Source organism: Drosophila takahashii, chromosome X, assembly GCF_030179915.1.
Source record: "Drosophila takahashii strain IR98-3 E-12201 chromosome X, DtakHiC1v2, whole genome shotgun sequence".
In the NCBI taxonomy this organism is placed as follows: domain Eukaryota; kingdom Metazoa; phylum Arthropoda; class Insecta; order Diptera; family Drosophilidae; genus Drosophila; species Drosophila takahashii.
Genome location: NC_091683.1, coordinates 14,904,496 through 14,917,260, shown reverse-complemented (window position 1 = coordinate 14,917,260; position 12,765 = coordinate 14,904,496). Strand labels below are relative to the sequence as shown.

General features: G+C 37.6%; 1 protein-coding gene across 4 annotated transcripts; it reads left to right on the top strand.

The window, feature by feature from the left end:
* Positions 1 to 807: 807 nt before the first annotated feature.
* LOC108055920 (dual specificity protein phosphatase 3) lies at positions 808 to 11,199 on the top strand. Of its 4 annotated transcripts, none has more exons than XM_017139501.3 (7): positions 808 to 987; positions 1,141 to 1,397; positions 6,773 to 6,832; positions 8,602 to 8,771; positions 8,840 to 8,968; positions 9,387 to 9,511; positions 10,024 to 11,199. In XM_017139501.3, the coding sequence occupies exons 2-7, from the start codon at positions 1,380 to 1,382 to the stop codon at positions 10,227 to 10,229; spliced, it is 708 nt and encodes a 235-aa protein (XP_016994990.2). In that variant the 5' UTR covers positions 808 to 987; positions 1,141 to 1,379; the 3' UTR covers positions 10,230 to 11,199. The 4 variants fall into 4 exon arrangements, with proteins under 4 accessions (XP_016994990.2, XP_016994991.1, XP_016994993.1 ...); XM_017139502.3 differs by having other exon boundaries at positions 809 to 987; positions 9,414 to 9,511; XM_017139504.3 differs by lacking the exon at positions 6,773 to 6,832 and having other exon boundaries at positions 809 to 987; positions 9,414 to 9,511.
* The last annotated feature ends 1,566 nt before the right edge of the window (positions 11,200 to 12,765 follow it).

Sequence of the window (12,765 nt, the reverse complement as noted above, 5' to 3'; positions counted from 1 at the left end):
TCTCTGGCCAATTTTGCTCGCAGCGTAACGCTTGGATATGTAAATGAATTACTCGTAAATAGCTAATGTAACTACGAAAATATTTACATATGCGTAAGTGGGTGTCGGCAACCCACACACGTATTACACTAGCAAAAACTGGGAAACCGGAACTTGAAAAATCATTTAAACAATTGCGATCTTTTACAAGGATATAATACAATTTTGATTGTTAAAGCTTCCAAGTTAAAATATTTTACGATCAAAACTAAATACAGCTTTTCGGATCTCTCTAGTGTAATCATTTCATCAAGATTTTAAGGAGTTTAAGTGATGAAATATCATATATCAGCTTGTATATGTTTTATAATAATACTCAATGAGCTTAATTCGAGAACATATAATATTGGTGACCCCGAAAATACTGAAAATATATTGTTAAGTCTTTGGGTACAATTGAAGTTTACTTAATTATCTTTAAACAAATTATATGAAAGTCTATTCTCATAATTTTATTTGATTTATATTTGGTATTCAAAGCTGATTTCTATATAAGGTAGAGATCAGAGATCAGCTCACCTATTAAAAACACTTTTGGAGTAGGACATGAGAGCATGGGATTAATTTCGCGGTAGATATGCTTAAATACACATTTTTCGTTGGAATGCAGTCGTGATTTCTTCGAGTGCACGGAGCGCATTGCCACGTGCGGAGCGTTTGGAAAGCTTCGGCCCAAAAGAGCGAGCTTTGTGGCGGAGCCTACGTCACTGGGCCCCTTTTTGGGGGGCGGGCGAGCTTTCGGCGCCTAGAAAACAACCCCAAAGCGGCACCGCGAATCAGTCGCAAAAAAGTGCCCGTCGCCAGAACGCTGAAAAAACAGCAAACAACTGAGAGATAAATAAATAAAATAAATTCGAAATAGAAATATAGTAAATTGAGTGACAAGAAAAGCAGCCAAAAGTGAGAGCTGCCGCAAAATCGCTATATTTTCAAAAGGGAAGCAAAAAGGTAGTTAACAATTGTTTATTTTTTTTATGTGCTTGTGTGTGTGTGTCTACTGAGTGTGTGTGCGTGTGGCTGGCAGAATCTTCTTCCTCTTCTTAGTTTGTTTTGCGTTTTTTTGATCCTAATATTTATAACTATTTACCTGAATCAATCAAGGAAACCGCCGAGAGGATAACGAAAGCGCAGCCCCCGGAAACTTGCGACCCCCTCCATCAGTCCATCAATCCATCAGTCCATCCAACAGCCAACTATTCCCGATATCCAGATAATATCCAGATAATAACCAGAGATCCAGGAGCGAAGGGTGACGAAGGGAGTGCGGAAACAGGAGAAGGAGGAACAGAAGGAGCAGGATCCAAAAACACAACAAACCCAAAAACACACACTCCACAAAGATGTCATGGAGATATGCGGTAAGCAGAAGGACAATGGGGAAAAGCGGGGAAAGTAGGGTTAAAAAAAAACAAAAACAACAAAAAGAGTGGGCGGATAAGGGTAGTAATAAAGTGTACAGGACACTGGGAAAAATATCGAAGAGTTTCAAAAAAAGGGCAATACTTTTTGATATAGAGTGAGTAGTTTTTGTTTTAAAAATCTAAAATTAAAAACCGAAATTCGTAAATAATTCGTTTAATTAATACGAAATTTAATAAATAAAATAATAATTTATTTTGTATATATAAAGTAAATTTACCAAAAAAAGGCTGTTTCTTAACCTATCAATCTTCAGTATTTTAAGAGATTTTCTCACCGTGTAATGAGGCGTTGGGGGCGTGGCGCAGGCTGGTTTGTCAAGTGCCGCGTGGCAGACTTTTCGACGCCAGCTTCGGACATCTGTCAAAAACAGCTGATGACGATGGTGATGGTGAGATGGTGATGTCGAGCGATGATGATGACCTTGACTCGCCACAATCTTTGGCCCTGTCGTCCTCCCGTTCTGCTGACCCAATTTGGCCACCCCTTTTCATACCCCAAACCACCACCGACCGCCCACCACCCACCACTTCACCTATAACCCACAACGAACAACAACACATAAAAAATCAGGCTAAGGAAAATAGAATTTGTTCTATTTTCTGTGGCACTGAGGCCTTGGCACATGTGTGCAGCACCACCAACACCAACCACCCACCGCCCATTTGAAGGCCTCTAAATGCAAATGCAAAGTTCAAGTGCCTTTTCAAGGCGTGGCACCCAACCATCCAACCATCCGACCACCCAAAACTATTCCCAACATGTGGGTCGTTAAATAACCATCTTTGTCTCTGGATTTTAACGGGCGATTATCCTGGCATTAACTCGGTTTTGGCGCCTATTTTTTTGGGTCACCACTGCACATTGGCCGGGGTCACCATGGGCATGTCCTTGGAAGGATAAAGGTTTTTCTTTTAAAATTCCAAAACAGCTGCACTACTCCAAAAGATTTATAAGATTTTAGTAATCATAAACAAATAATAATATAAAATAAAAATACCAAAATAAATTTAAAATGCCTAAAAACGTTTTAGGTTTTAGATTAGCTTCAATATATAATTTTAATAGGTAGAAAATATGCTACGAATTTTGTTCAAAAAATGATTTATTAAATTATAACATTTTCCCGATTTTTTAGGCATCAGTAGCCTATTTCAAAAATCAATCATTGCCGCATGACAGACAGGCAACCATAATTTCTGGTCGCTTAAATATGTCATTAAACGGGTGGCCGGTCCTTCCGCTAATTGAAAATAAACCAACGGGAATTAGCCTAACCAAATTAGTGACGCTGCACTGGATTTGATTGACCCAAAAATGCGGATCGGTGGTAATAGGCTTTCAGCTTTCGGCTTCTGTGGGCAGGGCTAAAGAAGATTACTCATACGCCGCGTGGGCCAATTAACTTGATTATAAAATGGAAACAGGAACACAAAGTGTGGGGCCCCAAATCGAATGCAAAAACTTAATGAATTCAGGAGGCAGTGAAGCGAATTAGCTAGGTGGCTCAAATTAATTGCCCGGCTTCCGTGTAATGGCCATTGTGAAGAGCTGTAATAGATATAGTATGTATATATATATATATATAGGTTGGTACTTACTTATAAGCCCCGGAGCTTAGCTAAAATGTCAATGTCATCGCCGTTTTCCGCTGCCAGTGCTGCTGGCTCAGTGTCAAGCCCATCGGGAGCGCTAATTGAACAATCGATAGAGCACTGTATCTGTATATCTGTATCGGTACGGTGTAGACCCACATACTATACCTACATATATTGTATATTGTAGGTAAATACTATATATAGACGTTTTGTGCGCCGATATTGTGGGCGTGTCGCATCGCAGCTGTTGCGCCTGATTGAGCAGAAAGCGAAAGGCAAACGCTTTGAGGTGCACTGAGAGAAATCACTCAGGACCTCACTGAGAAATAGTTTATTCCATTAGAATATTTTCACAAGTTTATAAACTATGCAAGTCACTTACTTTTCATATTTTCAAAACTTACAGAAACAAATACTTAAATACTTAACAGCAAAAAAATAATTCTACCCAAAAAAATTATATCTTAAATCCTAAGTTCATATAATATTTTAAAAAACTTACAGAAATCTTCCATATTTCTCTCTGTGTAGCAGAAGCTGAACTCAAAAGCGGCGACTTGAAAGAGTTTCCCCATTTGGACCGAGCTAGAAACCCACCCAAAATGGGGGAAGCGTTTCTCTCAAGCTCAAGGTCAATCGGCGATCTGCTGTCGGCTTTTGGGAAATGGGAGAGATAATCGTAGATGAGGAATAAATATATGAGGATATTGGTTGTAATATAACCAATCAAAATTTTCTTACCAATGAAAATTTATTGACTTATATTTATAAGAAATAAATCTATAAATCCCTAACCCTTTCAATTCCCACTTCTAAAGCTGCATAAATTTGAGATTCGCTGAATGACAGGCAGACAGCTATTTGATGGGCTATACTCGTATATATCTTTCCCAACCCATAAACGTGCCCGCCTTAAAAGGCAAATTAAGCATCGCATCCACTGTATTGCGCATTTAATTGAAAATTTAGTTTTGCAATGTGGCAAATTGTTTTGTTTTGGCTTCGTTTTGTTGATTTGCTGGCTGCCAAAGTTTTTCGCGCTCAATGTTGGGAAATCAGCTGAGGAATGTCTCTTTTTTTTTGTTCATAATTATATGGGGAATTTTGTTTACATTTTTACCTGTTTTTTTCGGGAGGGGATTGAGGGCATTTCCACATTGGTTCTTGGTTCGTTGACTGTTTAATCAATAACAAAAAAAATAGTTACTGCAGGATACAACTGGCTTGCATGTCAATGCGATTTGCATTTGTCGAGTGCCCAAAAACTATGCAGATTATGCAGATATACGGATATATCTATATATGTGTCACACTTTTATATGTATAGATTTATCAATGCCATTGGCCAGACGAAAAAAAAGGAAAGAAAAGCTTGTAAATTTCTGTTTTGGTCGAAAATTAATTGTTGCTCTTGATTTTGGTTTGCTTTAATTTCCAACATTTTCAGCCGAGCATTTTCCGTTTTCACACTTGAAAAATGATTTGGGGAAAATTTCTGTTTCGCTCTCGTATTTCTATTTCGGGGAATTTCTGTGCTCAAGGCCGAGCAAGTAAATCGCGAATAAATTACAAAAAGTTTTAATAAATATATATGGATGGAAAATGCCCGCAGATGCTTTAACACTGTATTCCAGTATATAGTTTTTGGATGCTTAAAAGTATTTGAGAAATTGTAATTCTTAAAAATGTTTCTAAAAACTATTTTCATTTATTCTAAAAATGATGACTTATTTATTTAATAATAAAAACATTATAAAAAAGTACCCTATATTTTTTATAATATTGCATTTTACTAAAACCGATCCTATACCCTCAAAAAAGGTTATAAATCTAAGGCAACGACATTAAATAATAGAAGATGGCAAGCTCACAAGGCTGACCGCATAATTTCCTTTCACGTCCTTCCTTCCCCAGTTAGTTTAGTTTAGTTTAGTTTATTTAGCTGATTGCATTGTCTAGCCGCCTTGCCGCCCTGCCACATTCCATCCTGCCCCACTTGCGTTGCATTGTGGCATTGTTTTTCCATTTTCCATTTAGCCTGCTGCACTTCCTGCAGATATAGTAGAATAGTAGAAGGCGAACGAGAACGAGAACTGTGTCAGAGGCCCAGAGGTCAAGCGGAGGGGCCCAACTGTTGCCACCTGCTAGCCGCAACATGTGGAGCGGATGTGGGTCAAAAACCCACCGCTGCACCACCGGTGCCAAAGGACATCAATCGCAATCGAAACGAGATTATGACATCCTTAAACTGCAGTGTGTGTAGGAAAGCCCCTCCGTCAAGAACTAGTTTATATCGCTTGGGTGCAATAAAAATGAAATGAGATTTTGGTGCAGTCTTCAGAAAATAAAAGGGGTTAACTGAACCTACTACTATATAAAATATCTATCGACTATGAATTAAAAATCATTATCTAGTAATTTATTTCTGTTTTCGAAATATTTTTGCTTAAAATTGAAAAATTTATTATTTATAGTTAATATTGTTATTTAACAAATAAATTGGGATCATTAAGAAAGATTTTATTTTTTTGATTAAAATACTTTTCATTTTTAAAAACTAAATAAATTAAATTTTATTATTTGTATTAATATTATCTAATAAGTAAATTATGATCATTTTGGCAGATTGCATTTATTTATTTTCATGTTAATGGTTTTTTGTGGTATTAATAATTTTATAGTGTTTTATTTCTGTCTCATAAAAATGTTTCCATCAAATTGAAATTGTTAAAAAAGTCATAAGCGGCCCTCTCACTATTTTCTCCCTACAGAACACCTCTCAGGTATTTTAGCCGCCGTTGAATGTTTTCAATGTGGCTATAATAAGATACGAGAACGCTTTCAAAGTTGCCAATAGATTCACTCACACGAATCGCTCGGGGGGAATATCGGAATGGGAATGGAAGTGCCATATAGATGCCACGACTCTGGTATATCTGGCTATATATCTATCTATATAGACGGGGCACCGTTTTTTTTTCAACATTCAATCATGCCAGTGTTTTCCATTTTCCATTTGGCGTTTGCATTTTGTGTTGTGTTTTGTATCGTATCTGGTATTTTGTGTTTTCCCCCTTTTGGATTTGTCGTGTCCAGCTAATTGTCTTGTCATGCGGGCCTCACATATATTTATATATATATATATATTTTTTTTCTTTTTCTATAAACAAGGGGGGGGGGGGCGTGGGATGAGTCACAGACAACAAATTCGTTGCTGGGTTCCACTTGCTCCAATATATATATTTATTTTCTCTTTACACACACTTTTCGTTTGCTTTGCTTTTCACTGTACATCATCGGTGAGTAATTTTTTTTCTTCAACTTTTCTATCAAGTATTTTTAGATGCAAATCAGTGGGCGGAGAGTGGGCGGTGGGTGGGCGGCAGCGTAATTTTCTTGGCAAGGGGGACAAGGTCAAGGCGCAGCTTCACACTCACCTGAGCAAAAAGCTTTCCCTCTATTTCCGTTTCCAAGTTGATTAAGATATATTTAGGTTCGCTCTTTTTCCGTATTGTATTACCCTTGATAAGAGTTTGTTATTACTTATAGTTTGCAATATTATTTAACAAATAAATTGGGATCGTTGGGAAAGGACTACTTTATTTAATTAAATATCTAAAATATTATTTTATTATTTCAAAAATAAATTGTGATTCTTTCTTCTTTTAACCATATTTATTTCCCTTTGATACATTATTTGTAATCATTTTTTCCAGCTTCTCACAGACAGATACAGCAGCAGCATCGGTGATAGATATAGTCCCCACTATTATCAGGTTTGTCATTGTTTTCGGAAAACAAAAAAGCTTTGCATGAGGTTTTTAAATGTGGCTGTTTATCTGTGTTTCAAAAGTCTGAATTGTGCTGTCTCAAGTGCTAATTTTTTTGGGATATATTTCCTTTGCTGTTCTGTGACACCGAATCTTTCCCAAACTAACCAGAAAACTAATTTTGTGCCATGCAATATAACAATCGAAACCAGGCGAATATATGGGCCACGGCAAAAATAATGCTATAAATAATCGCCACATTTTGTGCGCTTTTCATCAACAGATTTAGAACAATTAACCCACACACACCTTGCGCCGACCAAAGAATCTCAGACGTCTATATATATATAAAAGAAAGCTATATGCCATAGATCAGTCACAATAGATCAACCGATGTTCGGGCAAAATGTTAAAGAACTCTGGCGACAGATGCTTAAAATTTTATGTATATTTTATTTTTCTCTCTCATCGTTTCGTTGATTTTCGTTTTCAGGGTCGCATGCCGCGACAGAAAGCAAAAGTTTCCTAAACGTGAACACCTATCCCCCAATTGTTTACCCCAACCCCTCCGTTCCCAAGATGATGGTATTATGACAAGTCAGACAGTCGATAGCCAACAAAATAGTATCAAATAGGGAAAACAAAATACACAAGAAGAAAGCACACAAAAGGCAAGACAAAGTTTTCACTTTCTGTCCCTGAATTTGTCAGACAACGAACTGTATATATATGTATATATATTTATAAGGTGGAACCCTCTGAGGCGACCTCCCTCTATCTGTCTGATTTGTCATCTTTTGTAACCAAATTGCGACCTTCGCCTTTGTTATAAATCTGCAAGGCTAGGCATTTTATTTCCTGCCTTTTTTCATTCTTCGTGTTTTTTTTTGGCAATTGACACCAAGTCTGTGATGTCATATGAAGTGGGGGGATTCCATTCCTCAGAAGCCTGCCAAAAATGTCCACAAAATCTAATTACCGAACGACTTTTAGGTATTGGTAAATCGATTTTGAAAATCCCTATTTAAATAGTTTCCTTTAAATGAGAAGTACAAAGCATTACAATATTCAAAATACTATTAGAATCCTTAAAATAATGCTTTCTGATTTTCCACTACAAAAATCCGTATTTTGGTCGAAATCAAAATTCTGATTTTCCACCCAAACAAAAATAGTATTTTGTTTATAAAAATATAAATAATGATCCAAACATCGAATGCCATACCTCGTTGAACTCGTAATAAAATCCCCAATTGATTGGCATTTCAACCTGAAAATTTTAAATTTTTGCCATTTTTTGCAAAAAATCATGATGTACCCCTTATCAAAAATGTCAAAAATTGATTTTCTCAAATCAGGCAAAAAATGAACTGAAAATAATTATTTTCTCACTACCTTCTCAAAACAGTACGCCTTTTTTATTTGGGACCATTTTTGTCCAAGTTACAGTTAAAACCCTAAAAGTAAAATCAAATTTTAACCAAAAATAAAAATCATGATTTTCCACCTAAATATATTGAAAATCGATGTTGTTTTATTTTCATTATTTTAAATCGTAGGTACTTCGAGTTCCCTGAAACGAAGTAGTTTTTAAGTGCCCAAGGAGCTTTATTAATTAAGAGCTTTTTACTAAAACCTGGTCAACCTGTGAATTGTTTTAGTTTTGTGTATAAACCAGTGTTCGCCAGCGGAAGCAGATAATAAATCGTTTGTTATCTGGAATAATTGTAATTTTGTTTACTAATCTATTGTGTATATTTTTGATTGCTTTGCAGTCGCCCAGCCGCTTGGAGACCTCCGAACAGACCACTGGCCGCCAGCTGCAGCGAGTCCTGCACTACTCGATGGCTCCTAGCCGGGCACTTCCAGGACTCCGCCGGGCCGAGTGCGCCATCCACGACGTCGACTGTGATGAGGTCTATCCGGGCATCTACATTGGTGATGCGTAAGTGCTTAAACAATATACCCCAAGGAAAGAATTCTATAAAAATGACATAAATTACTTTATCCCAGTGCGGCGGCCAAAAATAAAACGTATCTGAGAATGATGGGCATCACCCATGTCCTGAATGCCGCCGAGGGATGTCGCTATGGCCAGGTGGACACCGGACACAGTTACTACCGGGATATGCCCAGCATCAGGTAAATTATACGATCCGAATAATACCATTTGCTGAACCGACAAGAGGCAACAACATGAACAATCGAAAGGAATGCAAATTCTTGAAAAACTTTCGCTCAAAATTTGTTCATATTTTGTTTTGAATCGCATATAGTTTTTTTTATTTTTTAATTTGATTTTGCACTACACGACTTATGTCACACATTTCGAAATTTCTTTGAAAAAATCTTCCTATTTTTCTTTCTCTTTTTTTGTATCTTTTTCTCCACACTCGTAAATACCATTTTTGTATCACTCATTGTATTCATTGTACATTTATCCACTATATGGCACTCAATAATCATATTATCCATACATTATCACCTCGATTTTGGCTCAACTTTGCTGTTGTTGCTGTTTGTTGTGTACTGTGTGTGTGTGGTTTTGTTTGTGCAATAGACGCAACCATAAGGATTGTGTTTTTAGGTACATGGGCTTCCCCATGGTCGATGCCCCAACGACGGACATCTCGCGGTACTTCTACGTGGCCTCCAAGTTCATCGACAGCGCCATCAGCAGCGGCGGTAAGTGGTGAAGTAATGGGTCTAGACTCGAGAGTAAGCACTTGGTGACCCCGAAAAAAATTGATTTGGCGAGATAAAAAGAGATATAGACTTTGGTGACCCCAAAAATCAAATTATTTTTCATTTAGGTGACCCAGATCTATATTTTTAAACCTATATTAAATTAACTTGTTAGTTAAAGAATTCACCTCAATTAAATACGAGTTCGTCATAAGATGTGACCCCAAAAACCGAATTACTTTTTATTAAGGTGACCCAGACCTTGAATTTTCGAACTATATCAAATGAATTTGTTAGTTAAAGAAGTCATCTCACTTTAATATGAGTTTACCATAAAATGTCAAGTTTATTATAGGGAATATAATCTCTACGAATTTAAATTAAAGATAGAATTCTTTTTGGTACATTTAAATTTACTTGGTATATACCAGCTTACTCTGAATTGCCTTAATGACAATCTATTTAGAACTTACGAAAATAAATCCCTACTAATTCCATTTCCAATCCAACAGGCAAGATCCTGGTCCACTGCCTGGTGGGCATGTCCCGATCGGCCACCTGTGTGCTGGCCTACCTGATGATCTGCCGGAAGATGTCGGCGGTGGACGCGATACGCACGGTGCGGATGAGGCGCGATATCCGGCCCAACGATGGATTCCTGCAGCAATTGGCCGACTTGGATATGGAGCTCAAGCGCAAGAACCTGTATCCCTACTAGCGGGACTCTCGGGGGAGCCTAATGATACAACCAAAGATCCAAAACAGAGAGGAATTCGGGGGAAAATCCGACAACCAAAAACAAAAATTAAGAATATTATTATGAAAAAAATGAAAATTGATAATGAAAAATGAAAATCGTTGTTCTAAACAAAACAAAAATTGAAGCCTACAAAGCTAACGACTTATAATGGTAACTTGGTCTTCTGATATATAAACTGTTCATCCCCAAAACTGTATAATCGCGGCATACCCATATTGTAGGACTAATATACACATATATACATCTATATATATACAACCAGCCAGAAGGGAATCAAGTTATCTCCACTCTCACGAAAAGAAAAGAAAAACAAACACTCACTCGATAACACACACACTTAGAGACCTAGATTGGTAGAGCCACGATCGAAACAATATACGAGGCGATCGACCTATATACCTTGCCTATACCTAGAAATACAGATTTATATACATGTATTCCGGACCCACATCTAAGCGTATTTTTTCTAAGGCTCATCTGTGTTTGCGTTCTGTTCCACATCCCCACAACCCTATATCCATCCCCCCACCCATATCTCTATCCCCAAAAGCAATCCCTAATCTTCCATCCCCAAGATACTATAAGAAGAAGAGCTGAAACTAGATCATGAACAATGTTTGCGGACACAAACGTAACCAGATGCATATATATACTGATATATAACTGTGTAACGGATATACAAGCATGCGTTATATACACCTATACCATATATATATACATATATATATATATATACTATATACACCAAGTGTGGACAATGTAATAAAACCAAATTCATATTTTCTAGAACATGTACGATGTTTAAGAGCAGACGAAACAAATAACTAAACCAAATCAAATGAGCAGAAAAAGTAACTAAAAACTAAAACTATACTTAAGAAGTGATTAATAATAAAAAAAAATCAAAAACGAAACAAAAACAAAATAAGTGGAACGATTACTTTTGAAACCAAGAGATTTTAGGGTTATGGGATTTTCGGGAATTATTTTAAATGCATTTTTTATTTTTGTACATTTTTTTGTTGTTTAAGATATAGATAAATATTTGTATTATTTCAATAATACACAAATTTTAGATAAATTAAAATTTACAGAAATGAAAGTCAACCGGAATATAATACGCAATAATAATATAGAAAAAATTTCTTGTTATTGAGAAAAGTACCTCTGAACCTCAGTTAAAATATTGTCTATAAAAGTGGAAAAAAATCAAATACTAAAACGCTTCCAGTTCTTAAATCACTTGGACCTCTTGGTGAAGTGTGAAGGAAATTGAATTCGATTTACCCCCAGTTCCCACCCATTCCCCGCCGATAATTCCGATGGTGTTGTGGGGTCTCGGGCATTAGATGCGCCTGCTAACTGCCTGGAAACACCTGCAGAGGCAGCTTCTTATCGAGGCTCTGGACTCACCAGGCTCACCTCCGAGCGTAATTAAAACAGATGATATTGGCTACCTGGAACTGGGGCTGCTGCTAACCGCATAGTTGACCCTAATTTGGAACTATCAATAACCGAGGCGAACTGACCCAAAATAGAGGAGAACTAGAGGAGAACGAGAATCCAACGATCCACCACCGCAAGATGGCCCAAGATTTCGATCGTGCGCACAGTCAAAACAATAAAATTAATGTCTCCGCTGGGGTTCACGGGGTTCACGGCTATGGGACCAGGGATCAGCGGGTGCCACTTAAGTGATCCCGAAATGGGATTCCTCTAAACCCTAAACAGGTAGCAGTTGTTAAAAGTCGTTGAACAACAAATGGAACAACACCGTTTCTTTCGAGGTACAATCACTTCTGCCAGCCACAAGACTACAAAACTCGAAAGGCAGTCGGTTTAGAGTGCTTAGATGGCATACTAGTCTAAGGGAACTCGACTTTGGCTGATACGATATCGAAGAAAAGTGGTATGCGGGGTGCTAATACATTCAAGTGTGTTATAAATACTAAATCAATGCACTGTGTGTGGCGGGTAAGCTAAGGTAAGTGTATTCCACAGTCGTGGTGTAGCTGCTACCTCTATGTTTCTTGATCAGGTCAAATGGCAAAAGACGCGATGTCCAGCGGCGTTGTTGGTATTTTTTGGGGGAGTGGGAACGGCTAAACTAGTTTCTTGGTTTCCCAGGCCTCCAAAGTAAGCTGCTGAAAATCATTTTTCAAAGCCCACACTAAGACCCGCACTTCATGGAACAGCTGGCCCCCTGAGTCCGCGATAGAGACCATATACATAACCATATCCCTTCGCTCCAGAGGGTGACACATTGGCAATCCGGGAAGGAGTGGGTAAATAGATGGGGACTCTATGCATGGAGCACATGAAACAATTATTATTATTAATAAGTTAGTTTTGCGCTCCACGTGCCACCACCACCACCACCACCCTGTTCCTGTTTCTGTTCTATCGTTCTTGCGAATTACGTTATAAGATTAAGCATGAAAAATGTTACGAATACTTTCCTCTCTCATAATTAATCTTCATCTGGCCCTTCATG

Coding starts and splice junctions, on each gene's coding strand:
- LOC108055920 (XM_017139501.3), top strand. Junction 8,969..9,386: donor CGGGATATGCCCAGCATCAG/GTAAATTATACG, acceptor TTTGTGCAATAG/ACGCAACCATAAGGATTGTG. Junction 9,512..10,023: donor CAGCGCCATCAGCAGCGGCG/GTAAGTGGTGAA, acceptor CCAATCCAACAG/GCAAGATCCTGGTCCACTGC.